Source organism: Mus caroli, unplaced genomic scaffold (assembly GCF_978045245.1).
Source record: "Mus caroli unplaced genomic scaffold, Mus_caroli_1 scaffold_6, whole genome shotgun sequence".
Taxonomy (NCBI): Eukaryota; Metazoa; Chordata; class Mammalia; order Rodentia; family Muridae; genus Mus; species Mus caroli.
Genome location: NW_028227261.1, coordinates 134,641,742 through 134,664,697, shown reverse-complemented (window position 1 = coordinate 134,664,697; position 22,956 = coordinate 134,641,742). Strand labels below are relative to the sequence as shown.

Below are 22,956 nucleotides of genomic sequence, written 5' to 3'. Positions count from 1 at the left end.
TCTCTCCCTCTCCTTCTCCCTCTCCCCTCCCTCTCCCTCACCCTTCTCTCTCCCCCCTCTCCCTCCCCCCTTTCTCTCTGTATGTAGTGGGAGTCTTTACAAATGCCATTGAAATAACAATCCTAGTGCATCAAAGAGGAAATTCAGTTGAACACAACTTAGCTGTTGTTGGTTCAAATTTTTACAGTCTGATGCCAGGTAGTTTATTTTAGACATATTTAAGCACATTACAATTTTGAAAAAAAAAAGTAAAGTTTTCTGGTGACAATGACTTCAATCTCATGTACATGTGACCTCTTCTGTAAGATGGGTCCTATAACTTAAGGGCCTAGGGGAAGATCTGGTGCTCTCTTGGCTATATAGATAGCATAGAGGCCACCAAGCTATAAAGTACATGTGACATTTCCCCTAAGTGTCAGCTCTATTGACTGAGAAGCCATGCTCAAGATAAAGGTTTAGGGAGGAAGAGTCTGGGGTAAACATAATATTCTGGGGGTTTCTGGAATGACCTGTTAGACAGATAGCACAGATGATCTATTAACTGTGTCCACTCCCAGCCTGCTAGATAGAAAAAAGGCATTCACATCCTTTCCATTGAGACAAGCCTAGATGGTTAACAGTCCTAGATTCTCTAGTGCTGTCTGTAAGCAGGAAGAACTCGAGCCTTCTACAAAATAGAAATGGATAAGTTAACGAAAATGTAGAATTGCTGTTCAAAAGTAAGAAGGGTTGGGCTGGTGTGAGCTCAGTGATAGAGCATATGTCTATCATACAATATCAATCCCCAGCACTGGCAAAATAAAGGCTGATGACTTTCACTGCTGAGAATCAAGATTAATATTGGTGCCTCTGCTACCATCATAAGAAAGCCATGTGCATGTACAGTTTGAAGACAGCCTCACTCTCCACTACTTTAAGTAGGCTTGAAGGTGCTGAAGTCATCCAAGGTTGTAGAACTCCTGCTGAGCTTTCCATGTGGTCAACGATTACAGATTTTAAATGGCACTCGTGAATCTGGGAGACTTGCCATTCTCCAAGGAGTAATAGATTTGTAATACACTGATGCTCATGGTAGCTTATGTGGACCTTTTTACTTATTCTCTTTACTCTCTACAAATAGTTCCAATTCACTTTCCTGAGCATAAGCATCCAAAAACCATCTTTGTTGGGATATTCTCTAGTTTGCTGAACTTCAGTTAGCAACCATGCCCTCAGTCAGTGGTAGAAACTGGAGACTACATCACAGGGTCACTGCGGGACAGAGGAACAGGTGTGAAATAATTGATGAGACGCCAAGTGGAATAATGAAGATGTAAAGAAGAAATGATTTAGGAAAGAAGATTTGGCCCCTTGTATGAATTTTACACTTTCTTTTTGTGTATACATAGGACATGTTTTATGATCATGCCGTCACCCAAAATGACATCTGTTATAAAGTATAAAGGATACAAACAGTTACAGCAATGTCCTCTGATAAGGTGGTAAGGTCATGTATATATTCAAGTAGTGTGTGTGTGTGTGTGTGTGTGTGTGTGTACTTACACTTGCTGAAGTGGAGAAAAAATGATGGTGATGGTAAAATGGATGAGGAGGGAGAAGGTGTGAATAGTCTGTAGTAGATATGAATGGGTGGTTGGACTGGCTAATGACTGGAAGGAATCTGGGGTGTGGATCTCACTAAACTATACTGCTCCAAGATGAAATACAACAATAATAGGGATGGATACGAAAAGTTAGTGAGTGTTGGGAGAAGGAAGGGGGAAAGAATGGTGGAGGTTTCAGCTTCAAAAACAATGAATCAGGCTTACTGGCATCTGTTTGTAACCTGAATACTATGAGCCAAAGGCAGGAAGATCAAGGGCAAGCCTTGGCTACATATCAAGACAGTCTCTACACAACAACAAAAATAGAAACTAAAAGCACACCCTGTCAACCAAAACCCCCCACTTAGACTAGGAAATGAATTCTTGTCTTTTTGTTTGCTATGGTACAAAGCCCCTCCTCAAGGCAATGTACCAAATATTAAGCCAGTATAAAAAAATTTTAAAAATTCATACTTCCAATACTTAATGACATGGAATAAATGTTCCCATTTCAAAACTAAAGAACAGAAGGATATAAAAGAAATATTGAAACTCCAGAAGAAAAGTACCAACCACCATTTCCCCATATTCAGAATAATTTGAACTCCAATGACCTTTGGCATCCCTGCCTCTCCAGATCTGTGGCATCCAGCACCTGTCATTTCTCTCTCTTGGACTGGTTCCCCTCTGTGTCTACAACTTTCTTCAGGAGATATCCTATAATTCTGGCATCTACTGCATTCTAGAATGTCCATCAGAACTTGATCTTTCCTTTCACATAATTGTCTCTCAGAACCTTTCCTGAGGAATATAACCCTTCCTGGAACTGCTTAGCCTCAGTAGGTGTCTAGATTCTTGGGACAAGACTCCCTGTCTCCATCACTCTTAGATCTTTCATGGATACAAACTAATTTCTGCCAGCTTAAGAAGTATCCTGCCTCCCAACCTCTGACCCATGGTTGTTGCAGTCTCTTTGTAACTTTGAGACTGAACATACATGTATCAGTTTGCCTGGGAATTGGTTTTCAGCATAAAGTTCCTTCAGTTCTCCTGATATTCTCAGATCAGGCCTGCTCTTTAACTTGCGTTTTCATAGATTGGATCATTTGAACAGTTGGGTATTGCCCTTGGGGTGCCTTTCTGATTGTTCCAGTGCTGAGTAATTGGGTTCTCTCTAATGGTGTTAATCTTTCTAGAAAATATATCTGCTTTGCCCACACCTACCTTGTCTGTAATTTCAAGCTTGTTTATACTCCTTTTTATCCTAAATGCACATTTACATGTTGTTATGCTCTCGTTGCACTCTCTCATTGTAGACTTTGATAAAAGCAATGAGTAGTAACCATGGTGTGGTCTGAACTGCTATCCTGTCTGGAAATTTCTTCTACCAAGCAAGCAGTCAATTTCCTTTGAATTCAGCTTCTGTCAAGTTTTTGTGTCATAGGTAGAATACAGCCAGACTCTTTGCCAGAATATCACATGGATGAATTCTAGCTGAGTACTTACTACAGTGCTTCAGAAACCTCAGGAAATTGACTTCCACTGTCTGGATTTCTCTGAGCTGTCTGCTTTTCCAAACTCATATCGGAATGGCCTATTAATCATTTGCTTTTAGACCCATACCTCCAAATCTTCCATATTTCTCACAGAAAACAACTCTAAAGGCAATCACAGAATCAAGTTTATTGTAGTAATGGCAGTATCAGTTTTCTGTATTAGTTACTTTGTTGTGTTGCTGCCTCAGAATAACTGATGCAACAGTTTAGAAAGGGAAGGGTTCCTTTTGGGTCAGGGTTTGAGAGGACAGTCCAGGGTAGTTGAGAAGGTGTGTTGGTCTGGGCAGGAGGCAGCTGGGTAAATGGCATCTGCAGTCAAGGAGTAAGCACTTGGCTTTCTTCTTAGTTCAACAAAAAATTATTTTTCTTTATACTTATAAATGATTATTCTACATAAAAATGTTGTGCTCCTCAGTTTATGCATACTATTCTACACAGCATGTGTATATAGAGAGTTTATAGTAAAATTAGTTCAAATTATTTCTGTGCCCTTCTTTAAAATTCTTTCGTAAGTGTGTGTAGTGGTAGGGTGCATAAGTAAAGGTTAAAGGGTTAAAAGTGATCTTGTGGCTTTGTAGTTCCCTCCTTCTACATGTGAGATCCCAGGAATTGAACTCATGGAGTTGACATCAAGCTCTCTTACCTGCCGAGTCATCATGTTGACTGCACAGATTTAATTCATGAAGCATAGCAAACATAGACTATATTTAAGAACAATTTCCTATTTAAAGAAAAGGTTGGAGACACATTTTTCTATTTTCTTTTTCTGAGCACCCTCTGCATTGTTTCATCTTTATGCAGCAACCATGCTATATCTATATCTTCTGAAGGAATAAAGTACAATTCGTTGGATTTTCTGGAATCAAGTGTGACAGAACCACTGGTATACATATCTATATAAGTTATTCATCTGTCTGTCTGTCTGTCTGTCTCTCTCTCTGTCTCTCTCTCTGTCTCTCTGTCTCTGTCTCTGTCTCTCTCTCTCTCTCTCTCTCTGTGTGTGTGTGTGTGTGTGTGTGTGTGTGTGTGTGTGTGTGTGTGATGACCATCTTGCATGGTGTATGTTAGCTACCCATAGCTTTGCATTTCTGTGAATGCATGGAAGGACCAAACACATAAAAGGCAAAGCAGGCACCCAGGTTTTGAGCTTGGGGAGAAGAATGGAAAAGAAGGAGTGAAGAACCTGATTATGTATGATTTTAGTCTGACCACTCGAGAATACAAAAGGTGCCACAGGGTCAATTAAAATGAGTGTATGAGGCCAGTGAGCAGTAAGTCATAAATGTGAAAGAACGATTGGGGCTTGTTGAAAACAAGAAAGGAATATTTTGTTTCAAGTTCTGTTTCCTGGGCTTCCAGGGGACATGTAGTTTATGGAAAGGTGGTATGACTTACTTTTATATAATCTAAATAATGTGACACAATCCCCCTTCCTTTCCTCAGTAACTTCATGGCAGCATGTATGATCTTCTGTACACTGGCTTATAAAATTGGAATGTAGCTGTTGATTTTAGTTCGATGTCTCTGTGAGATGCATTCTGCTATCCACACGATATTTCTCATCTCTTGCTCCTTCAACTTTACATATGCATAAAACACACCATAATGGAATTGCCTGTTGAATGCCAGCACATTCATCTGTACCTAAGGAAGGAAAAAGATGACAAGGACCATCAGTTTGTTTAAAACATACTACATTTATGAAGTAATAGACAAGCTAGAAATGGCTTCTGCTCCAGTGGTGCTTATTTGTTCTTAATTAGTGGGCCAGTTGGACCAATAGTGGGATCAGAGGCAACTCAGCACATCTTAAGGAAGGGTCACATGGACAAATGTAGAAAGTACCAATGTACAAAGTAAGCTTATGGGCTCACACGGTAGGCTTCACATCCTAGTGCTATTAGAAGAAGGGTGTGTTTGGGGAATATATGCTTATATTTCCACTATTATTTCTCTGGCTTTCAGTTGGTGGCCTAGCCTCATTGGCCACCTTCTTGGCTACAACTTCCAAAAAATTTGAGGAGGTATTTAAGGCTGTCTACATCTCAGAGAAATGCAACAGTGCACTGGAATCCAGACTGACATATGAGCCTTTTATAGTGCTCCATAGATACAAGCCATGAAGTTATATTGCTTTGTTCTTCAAAAGTAAGTAAGCAAAAGAAAATGAAATTCCTTATTTAACGGGTCTTTCACTTTGTTCCATATTAACTTTAGGATGGAAAAGAAGCACAGAGGGCATGCAGTCCACCATGCTGCAAAGAAGAGGTATGCAGCCAGCTCAGTATGCTGGGCAGGAGAGGTGCACAGTCTCCCAGACTGCACAGGAGAGGTGCACAGCCCTCATGCTCCTCTGTACACCATAAGCAAACAGTCAGGAGTGCAGGCTGACTCTGTAGACACTCATGTTTCTTGGAAAAAGCAGCTTTATTGGCTGTCTCTTTGTTGTGCTGCTACAGCCTGTGTAGTTTGTAAAGATCCCTAATATGTTGGATTCTTTGCCTTCTTTCCACTCCTTTCTCTGGAAGCAGGCTGTTGAAAAATGCCTAATGTTTGGGAACAAAGTTCCCAGGCTGCAAGTGGTGATATCCCAACAACACTGATCTCTGGTTCTTTATTAACTTCAACCAGATAGCTGGGGGTCGGGGGGGGGGAGGGGATGGCTTCAGTCAAGTGAATATACTAGAAAATTTATCTAGAATTGTAGAAACAAACTTGATTAGGAAGAATAAAATTTTTCTTCATTAAACAGTACAGTAGCCAAGGACTTGATAATGATTGATTAAGTAATCTGCACATTTTTTTATTTTTTTATTTTTTTAGGGAAAGGGACTAATCTAGGCTCTGGGTCTCCATATGACTAATTCCCATGTGGATACTGTTATACTTGCATTTTAACTATGGAAAAAAAAGTTTTTGCAGATTATGTGGATTAGGGAGTGAGGGGAACCAAACTGAGAAAAGTCAGTTTCTGTGAGGATGCCCTAGATTTCCTTTTCTACTTCACTAACTATGCAAAAGTCACTTCTATAGCTCCCACTAAGCACACATTCTTCACAGTACAACTTCTGTGAAACTATACGCAGCCGCAGGGCTCTGGCACTGTAAGGAAGTGAAAATATACAATGTTTATGGAAAAGCACGAATTGTCCTGATGAAATAGAAGAAATTTCAAGTGAGGAAATATTTAAAGTCCATGATAACAACAATAACAACGACAAGCGCTCATAAATGCTAACATTTCCACTTCTGCTGTACCTCTCTCTCATAGAAAATGTCTTCCAGTGTCTTCCCTCCAGTGCCACCGACAGCGTCAAACAAAGGCTTGTAAACCTTAAAAACAAAGACAAGAGTTTAAATGTAAGGGATTTTTCAGTTTTTACAAATGCATATAAGTATATCTTCTTAGAGTTATTGTTAGTGTGTGTGTGTGTGTGTGTGTGTGTGTGTGTGTGTGTGTGTGATTTAAAGAACATTTGTAAGGACTGAGTGTTTTTGATCAGACCTTTGACTTCCTGACATGCCCTCATCCTGTAAAATATCCAAACAACCCAAGAGATGGTAGAAATTCTCCCTATCTCCCTTATTCAAGGCTACAAGTGCAGGGCAAAAGCTACATTTTTTTTTCTCATTGTACATTGACATTTCCACACGTAAATGCATCACTCAGTGAACTCTTACAGTTTGACCAGTATAGGTTTGCAAGCTCCTTGAGATGACAACTGATACACCTCAAGGAAATGTCAAGTGCAGAAGCTGTGGAAACCAGCGAGAAGCCTAAATTTTAACATTGTAGTAAAGAGTTGCCCTCGATTACATTAAGAAGGTTTATGTATGCTATTTGCTGAATTTCTCCTGGAAGGACTCAGAAACCTAGAAGGAAACACCAGTGTCTTCTTAAGCTGCGGATGTGAACTGTAGGTTATATGTGTGACTACGCACAAGGCTGAGGAGGTGGGACCTGGGTTAGACGCATAACCATCTGTGGAGAGCCCCACACTGTCTGAGAGCCCTGAATGCAGAAGGGAGAGCAAGCGAATGGTTCTGTTCACCTGCCAGCTTCTGCCATTAAGCAAAGGGGTTGGGAAAAGCCACACACATCCCATATTCTCTTTTAGTTCCTGTAGTTATTCTGTCCTGACTCTTGTTTCCCCAGAGGGTACTTGAAAGGAACTCTGGGGTCAGGCTCTTTTATATAGTTTTGACACGAACTCCCACTTCCAGAAGCTTGCCTCAGCCTCTTGGGAAACTTGCTTTAAAAGGTACTTCAAGAAGTGCTCCGATAACCACTCCTGGGAGACTTAAACAAGGGCTTTCTTGGCAGGATTCTTAAAAGACACCAGCTTGGACTGGAAATTTGAAGTGTTTCTCTGGGAGGCATAATTACTGCAAGAGGCTCTGCTTGCTGCCATCTGGGTATAACTTTGGATGATGTGTCTAAATGGATGTGTGAGCTTCTAAAGGGCCTGTGCTGAAGTAATGCAAGGCACTCGGGTGCTGGTGAAGTCACTTACTCCATAATTATCTGCCACTCTCTTCATCTGCTCAAAGTCTTCAGCTTGAGCTAACAACCGCAGCCCCTCTGGATAGAGCCTGCCGCAGGTGGGGAAGAGGGTCTCCCTGTCTTCTTTGCTTAGTTCAGTGCCAAATGAGTTCAGAGTGATGATTAAAGCGCGTCTGTCGGCCTCAAACTGCATGCAAAAGACATAAGGCAGCAAATATAATCATCATGTACACCCCAAGCTCCATGCAGAATTGCATTTCTGAAGTGAAGTCCGCGTCTAATTACAAAGTAGGCATGTGTTACGAGGGTTCCTTTAGCCTCCTCTTTTTTTTTTTTTTTTTTAGATGTTTTCTTTATTTAAATTTCAAATGTTATCCCCTTTCCTGGTTTCCCTTCTGAAAACCCCCTATCACCTCCCTACTCCCCCTGCTCAACAACCCACTCACTCCTGCTTCCTGGCCCTCCTATTCCCCTACACCAGGGGGGCATAAGACCTTCAAAGGAACAAGGGCCTCTCCTCTCATTGATGACTGACTAGGCCATCCTCTGCTACATATGCAGCTGTAGCCATGAGTCCCACCATGTGTTTTCTTGGGTTGGTGGTTTAGTCCCTGGGAGATCTGAGGTACTGGTTAGTTCATATTGTTGTTCCTCTTATGGTGCTGCAAGCCCCTTCAGCTCCTTGGGTACTTTCACTAGTCACCTTTAGACTCCTCTTGAAAGGGAGAATTTGTTTGCTAGAGGAGACTCTTGAAACCCTACCAAAGCTCTCTTTGCCAGGTTCTTTGCAATGAGTCACTCACAGGTTGTTTTCATGTATGTTACCAGAGTCATGAATGCATTTTCCATAAATGTGGAATAATGCCAGGATGGTTCAGCCATGGAGGGAGTAAGGCAATGTGAGCGAATGTGTGTGCTGGGGTGTGTGAACAGCAAAAGCGTGCTATCTCTCAGTGTTACTGACCCCTTCTCAATGTTCCTGTCACTATGACTGGTATTATTGTTACTGTTTGTGATGCTGGGGATCTGATCTAGGGCCTCATGCATGTCACACTGGCTCTACCATCGAGTCACATCCCTAGCCCTATTCATTTGTTTTATGTAATTAAACTTTATATTTTATGCCATCTGTATCTTCATGATTTGGATTTTTTTAATGATCTGCCAGCTCTGATTCTTTAGCTAAGAATCATGTGTCTTGGGGTGATTTGTCTTCCTTGCAAGGCCGGATTCCTTAGGATCCTTAAGTAGGTCCATGTGTACTGATGACCTGTGTCAAATACTGTGAGGTCACTGAGCACCTATTCTATCAATCCAGTTTCCTGTAATCATGCTGTCTTCCTTAAGATTTCATTCCTATTCCTTTGTTCCTCGTGTTTCTGATTTCTCTCAGTTTTCCTCATATCCACATAAATGATTCCATCTTCCTCTTTTTTTATAAAAAATTATGATGTATACTATATAATATGTGTATATATGCGGTATATGTAGTACATATACTATATATATCATATATTTACATAAATATATATACATATATTTATAACCCACTGTGTCCAAGTTGTAATCCTATATACAAATGGGTATGGGGCAATCCACTGGAACATGAGGAACCTACCAATGGCCACATTACAATCTTATAGAAAAATAACTTTCCTCCAGCAGCCACATCAACTGCCAATAGTTCCTCAACTAGAGGTTGGGCCTCAGGTCCTCTTCTTTACTCCATCCTGGCATTTAAAACTGAGATGATCTTATGCAGGTCTGTCCAGGTAACCACAACTGACATAAGTTCACATGTGTCCAGACGAAAGCATTTCACAGGCTCCTCCCCACCCTCTGGCTCTTAGAACTTTCTTCCCAGGCCCCTTTCTACTCCCTCAAGAGCCCCACCTTTTATGCTAGGCATTGGCCTTTGGACTCAGGAATTCTTCTTGGCATCGTTGAAATATTTTGTACTTGTCATTTTGAAGTCTGTCCCTGTATTTTTCCACTTCCTACTCTTAACTCTTGGAAGGACTTTGTTTTTTTTTTTTTATTCGTTGCTCACTTCTGCACTCAATGCCTGTCGCAGAGGAGTATTCTAACCAGCTACTGAATCTAGCAGAAGAGTCTTCTTGATGTCATCACTTTTGAATTGTAGACAATATTTACTACAGTGATGCTACTCAAAGTCATGGCTCAGTAGCTTTGCTGTCAATGGGAAAAATGCAGAATCTCAAGCCATAGTTTAAGGTTAAACCCATAGAATTACACTCTGCCCCTTAACAAGAACGCATGGCTGTTCACCAGTAAAAGAAAGCTGAAAAGACTGGCTCTGTGCTGTCCTTCATTACTTTCCACACTTACTAGCTAGTGACAAAGCCAAGCTTGCAACAGCTCTAATGGAACGCTTCTGTTAGAACAGGTGTTTCTTATCATCAGGGGAGTGAGTGTTCCCACTGGTCCTTTTGATTAGCCTCATGGAAATTATGGGTGGGTCAGAAGCAGGGTAGCCTTATTTGGAAGCAAACGCAGTTACAATCTGGCTCCTGCCTATATCCAGTCTTGTAAATCATTTTAGACCTTCCAAGGATAAGAGAAGAAATGAAAGAGGGATTGTTCAAGACAAAAAAAAAACAATCCTTGAAATAAACATGTGGGTAGCCATCTCAGATACTCTTTCTAGTTCTAAGATGTTAGAATTTTAAGGAGGGAAATCTGACAGGCTAAGCAGTGCTGCTGGCATCAAGACAGCAGAGGCCCCACCAGAGGAGACTGCTGCTCAAGGGAGCATGGGGCATGTGGAGGATATTCACAACTTAAACTTACGGATAATTAAGCCACTGGAAAACTAAATAAACTGGTAGATGGGAAGAACCAGGTTAAGAAAAGACTTTGACTGTATTATCTAAATAGTTTGTCCATTTCCTTTGCTTTGCCTTTGTTATTAGTTTATTTCTTAGCTTGTAAGCACATGTTCCATTCCATAGCCCTGCATGCTGAAATACTGCCTGCACTGAGGAGGAAGGGCTGTTTCCATAAAGAGCCTTTTTTCCCCCTTTTTCATAACTCGTGCTTCTATTTCCTGCCTATTTGGTTGTTTTCTTTTGAATTCTTTTTATACTCTAATGTTCTTTTTTTCCTTGAGTTTAAAAGCTCTTGGCATGAATGTGGAGCCTCATAGAGAAAATGACTATAATTGAAAAAGTTTAAAAACATGTTCTTTGATCATCCCTAAGCACAGTCTGACACAGCTTCAGATTACAGGACACTCTCCTCTTTCTCCTCTCTCCTCTTTCTCCTCTCTCTTTACATTCTCTTCTCTCCCTCATTTTCTCCCCCTCCTCTGCAGGACTGGGATTTAAACCTGGAGATTTGTGCCTTCTTGATAAGCACTCTGCGTTTGAACTACATCCCCAGTTATGTAATGCTTTTGAGTACTCCCATCAACGGGCATTCAAGACCATAGTCTTTGTGTTCTGTGGCTGCAGAAGAAATACAAAGAGGCCAACTATGTGATCTTCGGTACATGTAAAACTGACTACTCCCATCTGTCACGTGGAGCTGATATTTCTATGTAAATGTATAAAGATAGTTCTATGCAATTTGATTTCTTGGAGTAGGAAAGAAGAACACTAGGTATCTAGTAGTTCAAATTTTTCTACTGATAACCATTTTTTTCCAAAACACTATTGCAAAGGCATACTTCTTACATATTCTTATTGTTATAGGTTATACAATAGAATATTGATCATGAATTAATACATTTTTACACACAAAAGAAGTGTGGGTGCTGAAGCAATATGCCACCTTAAATAAGTATATAAGAACTGAATTAAAGCAGCTCAGGCTCAAATCCTGACATTGACTTTTACTAATAGTATTCCACTAGGGAAGTGCTTAGCCATCTGTGTGCTTCAGGCACCCCTTTTGAAAGATAGGCTCTAAAATGTCAGTCTTGAAGTCCAAGGGAATTCATTTATACAAAGCACTGGCATATAGTGATCTAGCATATAGTAGTGTTGAGTTTTGGATTTTCATTCTTTTCTTTTAAGTATTCATGGTGGTTCAATTTAAGAATGGCCCCTATAGGCTCATATATTTGAGTGCTTAGTCACCAGGGAATAGCACTATTTGAAAAGAATTAGGAGGTGTGGCCTTGTTGAAGGAAGTATGTCACTGGGGCTAGGCTTTGAGGTTCCCAAAGCCTATGTCAAGCCCAGACTCTCTCTCTCTCTCTCTCTCTCTCTCTCTCTCTCTCTCTCTCTCTCTCTCTCTCTCTCTCTCTTTCTCTCTCTCTCTCTCTTTCTCTCTCTCTCTCTCTCTCTCTCTCTCTGCCTGTGGATCATATAGTTTTCAGCTACTGCTCTAGCATCTGTCTGCATGCCCCTTGATTCATGCCATGATGACAATGGGTTAAACCTCGGAGACTTTAAACAGACCCCCAACTTAAATCTTTCTCTTATAGTTGCCTTGGTCATTGTGTCTCTGCACAGGAGTAGAACACTGACCAAGACAGTGCTGAAGATTGAACTCAGGAACTCATGGGTTTTTGGTAAGGGTGCTACAATTCAGCTATATTCTCAGGAAAATGTTGTCTGGTAAGTCATTACACATTGTTCTAGAAGGTAACTGGTTTATGAAAACTTTTATGTTACATATATCTATCTGGGCAAAGATTGACACATATTTACTAAACCAATAAAATTATACCAACTGGAAAGTGCAGTTAGGAACTATGGATGAAATGGTGAGCAGTTAATCTATGTGAAGAAAGACAACCACTGCCTAGGATGACTATATTCTTCATTATGCAACCAGCATGTCTAAGAGAGACTAGCTCACTTGTGACACTGTGTCATGAAAAAGTACTTTTATTGGTTAAATTCCCACTTCATAATATATAATAGCAAAACATACTTTTATGCTTTTGCAGACACTGGTAAGATTTTTCTTTCAAGAACTGCTTGGCTTTACTTTAAGTATTTCAACAGGAGTAACAAAGTAACTTTAACTATAAAATTGCAATGAGTACATATTTTGAGAACTAATTATATGAAAAGCAGTTTCAGAATTGTATTAAAAATAGATGCAAACGCCACCTGGTAGTTTTTTCTTTTTGCCTAAAGGATGTGCTTAATAGATTTTTCTTGAAATCAGAAGTCCTTTTTTCTTTTTGTTTTTTAAAAGAGAATACAAACATTCCTTAGATAAAACCTAGTCTCAAAGGGCAAATAAGGATTTAGAAAACATCAAAGTGGTATTTCTTTCATTTGTTAAGGGGATTAGAAAGCCATGGAGAGATGTCTGTTAAATATCATCTGAGATGAACACCAGCCTTACTTGATGTCCACTCCAAGCTCCCACGCATTTAGATGTCAATGTTCTGTCAAGAGGGCCTCTGAGCATGGGTGGGATCTTTGGTGATACAATGAAAATTTGAAAGGATGTAACATCAACTCCAGGGAAGGCACTGATGTGGAGTTACACAATCAAATTCCTGCTGATTGTGCATTTTAACTATCTCCTTCCCTCTGAATGCTGCAGTGGTGGAGGACTGCTAAGCTAGCCTTTGTTTAAGGCTCAGCTAGCCTTTGTCTAAAGTCTGTATAAGGTTTATGCCTCTGTGAGAGGCATGATGGACTGCAGTGCCAACCTGTAGGGTTTCCTGTTACTCAGTGTTGCATCTTTGGAGTGAATTTGATTGGGTATTATAAGAATATTTATAATCTACAAGTTATTAGTAGTATACAAAATGTTTACTGAATTGTAATCTACTTTCTACATATCCATCAACATGAATCATAATCAGGCATTTTGTTTGGTTGATTTGTGCACTGCTAGAAGTAGAAACCAAGGCCCCACATTGTTACTACGTGTTCAACCACTAAGCTACAATGTTGGCTTCTAAGAAAACAGTACTCTTAAGACATTGCTTATTGAATTTTCAGGTAACTTCTAAGATAAAAGACAATACATCATGGCCAAAGCAAGGACAAGTATATAAACTCATCATTTGGCAAAGACAGAGACAAAGGCTCCTTCTTACCTCAAGAATGGGACACATAACATCTGCTGTGACATCACCGTGATCCTTGCAGAATTTGTAGAATGCCTCAAGGTAAGACTTAGAAAGAAGGAAGATTTTTTAACAGTGAAATGAGTAAGTTTCCTTCTGGAAACTTCTAGGTCATCTTTTCATAGCTTATAAAATGCCTTACTGGAAACTGAATTGTTTCTACCATAGGATATTCTATAGTAAACTTAATAGATATTTAATATACCCATGGTCAGACTGAAAAAAAAACCATAAAAGAACAAAACTGCACTTATCACAATGTCTAATTACTTAACAATCATTTTTGTACTATTCTTGGATTATTTTTATATAGTTGATTCCAACTATTCTAACAAGACTGCCAAGTCCTCCTCTGAGCTCTGTAAATGATTTAGTAACTCTGATATTAAATCTGGTAGGACACATTGGCTTTGACTGTGGGAATACACTGGAAAAGCAGAGTCTAGGTTGTAAGGTTAGACTGCTTGTGTTTGCATTCCAGCGCCAATACTTAATTAACTCAGTACTAAGTTAACTGTTTCTGCAAAAGAAAGCCTCACCTCTCCATACCCGTCAGGTTGTTACAAGGAACAAGAATTGTACAAATCTTATAGCTTTGCTATTGAATTAGGTGAATTAAGGCCCATGCACCGCTTAGAACATTATGTTCTGTTGGTTATGTCTCACGAATGCCTACTTACTGTCAGTTCAGTGTCTCTTTATAAAATAAAAGGGCTGCATATAACAAAATACTATTGAGAGGACCATGTATTTGAGCGTAATACACTATTTTCATACCATAGTAGTGCATGTTAATTTATGTAGTGTACACTAGCAGATTTTACTTGGCTTATAGTACACAGTCTTCTCAAATGGTGGCAACACAATTCAATCAGATCATGCAGTGTTACATATGACATAGAATCTACCAATTGGTAATACTGACATGGGTTTAATTATCTATACATTTGCATGTACAGATAATTATAAGATTCAGAGTTCTGAAACAAGATCTACAGCAGAGACAGACACTATAAACAGAATGCCTACTGTGTATGCCAGTTGCCTTTGATATAGGGTTTCTCACATATTTATCTACCCATTTACCATCATCTAACCCACACATTTTACATTCAAGACATTGGACACAGAACAAAGGATACAGAAGAATAATATACACTACTTATTCTTAAGAATCTTGCTGGATAGGAGAAACTGACATATATGCATATAACAGAAGAAGAAGAAGAAGAAGAAGAAGAAGAAGAAGGAGGAGGAGGAGGAGGAGGAGGAGGAGGAGGAGGAGGAGGAGAAGAAGAAGAAGAAGAAGAAGAAGAAGAAGAAGAAGAAGAAGAAGAAGAAGAAGAAGAAGAAGAAGAAGAAGAAGAAGAAGAAGCCAAAACTATAGGCAATATTTCAAATAGGCATCCTTTAATAATTGAAAGTTAGCCAATGGGTAAAGTAACTTTGTTAATAGTGAACTCCAGCTCTATTATGCTATGCAATCAAAAAAAAATACACTTGGGAAAACCGTTACCTTGTATAGTTTATTGCGCAGTAATTCAATATTCAGTTCATCAAGAGTATTTTCAGACATACAATCTTGAAAGAATGGAGCTGAAAGAAAAAGGATATAAATCACAAGCCAGAGTACAAATCTATTATTCACCAAGCATTTATTTTGTGCTAACCCTAGACACTCTTTGCTGTACCAAACAGTAGATACAAATTACCTTATTTAATCTTCACAGCACCTTGGAAATAGTCACTGAAGGCTAACTTTTTAAAATTCCCTATATACCATCATAACCTTATAGCAATATTTACCATCTGCACCCTACCAGGCTCATTGTTTTATTAAAACTATGTTTAAACTAAATTTCAAAATTGTTATTCTACAATATAAAGTGAGGATGTTGGGATAAACTAAATTACCCAAGTCATTACGGGGACCCAGCAGAGTTTTGCTTCATATTCCCAGATCATTCATTCCAGACTTACCTTGTTTCCAACAGGTTGTACCTGAGCCTCAGATACATAAAGGTGACCCAGATGCCAAAAGGCCCTTTACTTTTTAACATATCTCTTTGAAGGGTAACCATTTTGACTCAGAGCATGGGTTCATGTGTAGGGCATGTTCTTAGTATGAAAAATACCCTATGCTTAACCTTGCTTTCCAAATTAATTATTTTATTTTGGTTTTTATATTTTTTATATGGATGAGTATTTTGTTTGTAAAATACACATGCATCCAGTGCCTACAGAGACCAGAAGAGGTTGTTGGTCTCCTGTAACTGTAGTTACAAATGGTTTGAGCCACTGTGTAAGCGCTAGGCATTGAACCCAGGTCTTCCAGAATAGATGCCTGTGCTGACCAATGATACATTTCTTTAACCCCTGCTCCCCAAAGTAAAGTAAAAACTACTTTGCTTATGATCAACAATGAATTGCTACCATTCTAGATTTCCTGACAGTAATAGTTAATGCATGAAAACTTCCCCTTTAACATTTTGAACAATGACATTATTATCAGCACCAAATTATAATGAAATTAAGTCATCTCATAACTGATCTAGATAATTTCATAGAAAGTCCCAAGTAGCACATAACAATGACATTTCTATACTCCTTAAAACAAAATGCTCCCTAGATATGACCTGAATTAAATAAGAGTTTAATATGAAAGGATAGAGAACTAATTGTATAAAACACAGAAGAGAAACCAACAGTTTGAGAACTCACAAGTTCATTTAATTTCTATGACCTGGTAGAAAGCATAAGGGTTTGGAAGTTGGGATATGAGCCCCATTCCTTTCCCTAATCTGAATGATTATCAATGACAAAGATCAGATCTCCTCATTCAGCCTTCACCTGAGAAACACGAATTCAAGGTTACCTAACCTTATCTATTTTTCTGCTGGTGTGTTTATGTATTTTTGTGTACATATTGCTATTTGCATGGATGTCCATACTGTGTGTGTGTGTGTGTGTGTGTGTGTGTGTGTGTGTGTGTGTGTACAAGTGGAAGCCAGAGGACACTCTAGGTATCATTCCTTAAGCAATACTCACCTTGTTTTTGAGATAGAGTCTCTTACTGAAGCTTGCCAAGTCCAAGTTACCCAGCAAGTTCTAAGGCTCTCTGCCTCTTCTGTGTTGGAATTAGAGGAATGTGCCTCAACACTTGTGTTTTTCACAAGGGTTCTGAGGCTCAAACTCAAGTCGTTATGCTCGCAGGACAAGTACTTTACCAATTGAGCAATCTTCCTAGGCCTAGATGCTTCTTTTTGCTGTGTTGTGTTCTTTGTTTTCATGAAGCAGGGTCTCTGTGTAACCATACAGATCTCAGATGTCCCACTTTCCTGCCTTAGCCTTCTACATATGTATGCATGTGTCACTATGTGCAGCTCAGGTATCCTGTTTTAGACTATGAATGTGAATAGTATAAAACTGCATTCATAAACGTGCATTTTCTAACATGCACAGGCCATTTAACAAATAAGTATTCATACCTAATGGTGTTTCAACCAGCACAGCCTTGAAGAGATCTGAGGGGGTCTCTGCAATGTTGACAGCTTCCATCTCTGTGAAACGGCCCAGTGGGTGACACTTGGCTAGAACTTCTTTCACAGATTTCTTTTGCAAGGCCCCATTCATCAGTAGAATTATGTTGTCTATCATATAGCTGCATCTGAAATAGTACTCAAGTGTTAGAAAAAGGATAACACACATACACACGCACACATGTGTGTACGCACACACACACAATCTTGGTCTGGACCACTGGCTCATGATGGATAAGGGGAGAGGTATCCATGTTAAGAACAGTGGTGGATGCTGAATGCTTCTCAACTATTCGGGAGTGTTAGTGTTATGATCTGTGTGTTTAATATTAAAATGGTAGAAGAGGTAAATACTTACCCGAAGAATGCAGTGCTTTTCAAAAGTTTTTTAATTGATCTAGACAAGATCACTGTGGTGTTGGTACTGTTATTATCTCCATTTTATAGTCGAGGAACCAGAGACCCAGATAGATGCAAATATAGCTCATGATAGCAGCTATAGCTAACAATAGGAAAGCCGAGGTTCAAACTCAGGTAGTCTGCTCGTAGGACACTATTTTTTAATCCTTGTATTATGCTGCCTTTAGTGTTTAGGGCCACAAATAGATTGGGAAAATGTTGGATGAGAAGAGACAGGGTGGGAAGAAGACAGTTTCAGTGTGTGCAGATATTTTGGACAGAATGAGTTTATATCCAAGAAGATGGTAGGAAGCTTCAGAAGTATAACCTAAAGACGGCTAGAGGCAGGAAGAGGGCAGGTTAAAGCTAGAATGCAAAGCACTGACAGGGATTAAGCTCATTCCCTAGAGAGTACATATGCAGGCTCATTTTATGTTCACTTGACACAATCTGGAGTCATCTGAGTGGAAGGGACCTCAACTGGGAAAAATGCTTCCATAAGACTGGACTGTAGGCAAACCTGTAGGACATCTTGTTAATTACTGATTGATGTGGGAGGGCTGTCCTCAGGCTGGAGGTCTTGAGTTCTGTAAGATAGCAGGCTAAGTAAACAAGTAAGCAGCATCCCTCCATGGCCTCTGCATCAGCTCCTGCCTCCAGGTTTCTGCTCAGTTTGAGTTCCTGCCTTAGCTTCCCTCATGGACTAATATTCAGATTATGTAAACTAAATAAGCCCTTTCCTATCTTCATTACTTTTGATCATGCTGTTTTGTCAGATCAATAGAAATTCTAACTAAGACACTATGTAAAATATTCACTCTGTACAACTATAGTAGGAACTTCACCATTTAAGGGCTGGGGGATATGGAATAGAATGGTCAGATGGGAAGAAAGCCAGGGCAGTGAACTTCAAAAAGCTCTAGAAAGTTACAAGGAAATGTTATAGAGTATCATTGAACACAGGCACATTAAGGAGGACACTGACAGAAGCATCCATAGGCTACAGCAACTAAGATCCCATCCGAGACAGTAAATGCACTCAGGGAAGTATGCTTGTGGAAGAAGAAGAAAGACAGGCAGAGCCTGATCAGTGTGTTTAAAGAGATGGGAAAAGAGAAAGTGGGAGAGGAGAGGAGAGGAGAGGAGAGGAGAGGAGAGGAGAGGAGAGGAGAGGAGAGGAGAGGAGAGGAGAGGAGAGGAGAGAGTTCATAAAAGCTGACCTTAATGTAAGGGGAAGTAGCCTTGTAGTGACAGGAGCCTTAGGATTAGGTTAGTATTTGTTTCCACTGAGAGAAGAGAGGGTGTGTGGTCAAGAGGGAAGAAGCAGTGGAGAGAGTGAGGTGGCAGATTGGAGGAGGGAAGGGACAGTCCACTGCTGAATGGACAGAAGACCTCTAGTTTAAAAGTGGTGGAAAACTGCATCATTGCCACAATATAGATTTGAAAAGTGATACATTGCTATGGATTGCAGTGAACCTGAACACTTGGAAATGCTATTGCTGGAGCCCCATGCATGGGTTACAGGTTTACTGAGCACCAATTCATTTCGAGCTGGAAAAGCAAGTCTACTTTGCTCTGGATAGTCTACGGCCTACCCCACTGAAAATTCTAGCTAGCATTCTTGAAGGAGACAATTATCCCTTCATAAAAAGCATTTGACTATAAAGTTTCATTACCTCCCAAATAGCAGTACCAATTTAGAATTTGTGAAATTTCGGAATCCACTTTATCTGTTGAAAATGAATCTAGCATGGCATCACTTATTTAGCTGTCCTTCTAGGCTCGAAAGAAATTACCTGGTAAAGGATTTGCTACCTCCTCCCAGATGTTTGTAAGCTTTGGGAACAGCACCTCTGAAATATAACAGCATATGCCCAGCTGACTTTCTGCACCTTAATTAAGTCAGTGATATGAAGACGATTTGCTCACATGCAATGTCCTGCAGAGGGTGCCGACACGTGTGTATTACATGTGCATGTTTCTGCTGCTATAGGAGTTGGCTTCCGACCAAAAAGAACAAGGGTAGTACTGATTGGATTGAATTTTACTTCAACTTACTTTTTGAGTGGAGTTGTTTCTCAGATGGGACAATAACACCAGTTCTCTTAGCATCCTTTAGGAAATGAATGACTGGGAGATATATGTGCATATGCTACACATATACCAGGTTCGTCAACACCATCAATAGTTGGACATTACACAATGATCAAAAGATAGACTACTTTCTCCAGCCATAATATCTGCAAAGCTCCCAGGTCGTGAATATGGTGGCTAGCTTCTAGACAACTGATTTTCTATCTAGTTCAAACTCCTGCTTTAGATTATTGTGCTCATAGGTACTGTTATAGCCAGGATCAGTACTTACTCAGGTGAAGTAATTTTCACTGCTACTCATGGTCTACACCAATATGCCCATTTTTAGCTTCTTTCTAAATCTATACCTTGGTATTGTTATCTGGGAAAATCATGAAGGCACCTAAAATCATGTTATAGTCATTCAATTTCAAAACCACTTTAAGTTGTTAGGAGTAGGTTATAGGTTAAGCATGGTGGAACACACTCTAATGCTAGCACATAGGGTCATGAAGCAAAAGGACCACAGGTTCGAGGCCAAGTTGAGCCATAATGAGACCGTACTTCAATGTTAGCTTGTAGAGTTTGTAGTACATGCAAGTATTTTTGCATGTTCTCCCTCAGGCCTCCTAACTGTCTACTGCAGACTTCACAGCTCGGGGCACTGAGGCTAGGGCTGTGGAATATGGGGCTTCAGGTCAGCCTGCTCGAATCTGGCAGCACCTTGTTAGCAGTAATGCCAACTTGCCTCTCTGTGAAACCTCTTTTCTATTCCAAATATCCACCACTTCCTCAGGTTGTGTAAGATGCCTACACAGTGCTGCCTTGGGTAAATAAACAACCACGCTCAAAGCCAGGGCTTCAGTTCCTTTATCCGGTTCAGATAAAACCACCAGCTCAAGCCAGACAGCACTTCCAGCATTTCCCTTTGGTCTCAGATTTCTTCTTTCTCCTTGGACCTTAACTTGTTCTTGCACTTGTTTAAGAGTCTTGAAAACATATTTTTGTACAATAAGGACCAGATTCTGAGCTCATAGGGCAGTGGCTGAAAGGCAGATCAGAGGGGTTTGTGGAGCACTGATCAGGTGTGGTATAGAATGTCTAACTGCTAGAATCTGTCTTATAAGGAGGCTCAGATGATTGGTGATCAGGAGGAAGACCCATTGCATCCTATCCAGGGTAGATGCTGACATAATTTTGCATCTTGGATGTTGATTTGATTTCTGGGCTAAGGTAGCATTTGCCAGGTTTCTCCAAAGAAACCTGTTCCATCTATTCTCTGCATGTTGTATCTTTTCAGTGTCTCTACATGCAGTATCCCTGAGGACTGGTGATGACAATCCCCCCCCCCTTATTACAGAGTGTCTGTAATAGTTCCAGAAATTTTTTTAACAAGGAAAATTGTTTCTCCTTTACTTATTAATTAATTGAATCATTTGTTTGCACTGATATTAACCCATGATGTTTATTTTCTACCTGGGATGATATCCAGTGCTACTTCCTTTATTTTATGGACAGATTGTTGCAGTTTTGGCTGCTCTGACACTTGACCGGACATTCCTTTCACATGCCCACATGCCGGTATCATTGTGGTGTGGTTCTTAGCACTTCCTCCATTTCTGGCACTATGAAGTGGTGCAGGCTAATTCTGCACATTTCCTGTCCCAACCCTAGAATCAGCTATTTCTCTGAGGAAACATTTTGGTCCTATTTTTGAGCAGATACTGTTAGAGCCAACATCTGGGTACTAGTTGGGTCTGCTAAGAGGATACCATTTCTGTTAGACCTTCTCAGTTGAGAGAATGAAGTACCTGTGTGTTTTCTAACCAAAAGATCCACTGTAATTTCAATTCAGTACTCACTACTCAGCCACATTTTTTCCTTCTGTTGTAGAAGCGGAATATTCACAAATTTTTCAGCTCTAAAGAAATGTGTTTCATGAGTTTCAAATCTATGGTTCTGAGAATATGGTCTTTGCTTCTTATAAACACGTATAGTTTTATTAATATAATCGGCTTGTGCTTTTATTTTATACATTGCTCTTCTGAAGATCGGAGGCTTCTGAGATGTCAAGGCAGTCTCGTGTCACTGAGCTATGCCCCCCCCCCCAGCTGTGATCTGAACTCTGATACTTCTTTTTGTGCATATGACTGCTCCTTTCCCCACAGGCATCAAAACACATGACCCAGTGCGGCACCCAACCCAAATACTTCTGGTATATTTCTCTTCTCTTTGCAATCTCTATTCTTTACCAGCAGCACCACTGCTTTCTTTCTTAAAATGACAGAGACCTCCTTTTTGCCCTCAAGGTCAAACATACATTTCCATTCCTTGTGTACAGGCACTTGTGAAATTGGTCTATGATTACCTCTTCAGCAAAAGATAACTTAAAAGGAAGTATGTTTTAACGCATGGGGATATAGCCCTGTGCTGGAATGTATGCCTAGCATGTACCAAAGTCTGGAATGTGACCCACAGCACTGAAGGGGGACAAAGGTGCATGTTTTAGAAGAGAGAATAGGTCAGACCTCTGAAGAATGTTACTGGGGCAGAAGTGAGACTTAGTGAGATACACTGAGAAAGGCATCATATTGAGCGGGGTGAGGATGGCAACAGAAAGTGGCTGGGTATGGTGGGAGGAGCTATGGTGGGAGGGGCTATGGTGGGAGGGGCTATGGTGGGAGGGGCTATGGTGGGAAGGGCTCAGCAACTCACCCAATTTTGAAGGCACAGTGGAGTAGGGTACAAAACTGAGGGCATGTGTAAACAAGCGTCAAAACAGAGGAAAATAGAGCATTCTTTTAAACAAAGTTGGCACTACAAGATAAGAAGGGGAAGGCTTGGTAGGGCCACTGGGAAAATTAAAGTAAACCATGCATATCAAAGCAGTTTGTAAATCATAACAAGGTTGTCACATTAGAAGAAACCGAGGCTTGGGAATTGATAAACATGATTCTAAGGCCAGTTCTGCTACTTAAAAGCTGGTTCACAAGTACTCCATTTCCTCAGCTTAAGAACAGAAGTATTTATTCAATTTTCAATGGTTAGCCTCAGGATTAGTAATAATAAGAAAACACAGGAGAGTGCCTTCCATAAAATAAGGCCATGTATTCTGAGAAGAGATTTCCCTGTAAATTGGTCTCTGCAGGCATAGAAGTAGAAACTCAAAAACCATATCTTTAATATGAAAAAGTTTACAATGTTTATATACTTTTATTAAGCTTGAGGTTTCCTCATATGT

The 22,956-nt window shown here is 40.0% G+C and overlaps 1 protein-coding gene across 1 annotated transcript in view; it reads right to left on the bottom strand.

Moving 5' to 3' along the window:
- Nucleotides 1–3,247: 3,247 nt before the first annotated feature.
- Atp6v0d2 (ATPase H+ transporting V0 subunit d2) overlaps nt 3,248–22,956 on the bottom strand; it is a 52,382-nt gene continuing 32,673 nt past the window's right edge. Inside the window, exons 3-8 of the mRNA XM_021161309.2 lie at nt 17,193–17,371; nt 15,221–15,300; nt 13,675–13,752; nt 7,654–7,830; nt 6,398–6,472; nt 3,248–4,783 (exon numbers count right to left, since the gene is read on the bottom strand). Coding sequence (XP_021016968.1) covers nt 4,622–4,783; nt 6,398–6,472; nt 7,654–7,830; nt 13,675–13,752; nt 15,221–15,300; nt 17,193–17,371 — 751 coding nt within the window. The 3' untranslated portion in view covers nt 3,248–4,621. The remainder of the gene's footprint in view (nt 4,784–6,397; nt 6,473–7,653; nt 7,831–13,674; nt 13,753–15,220; nt 15,301–17,192; nt 17,372–22,956) is intronic.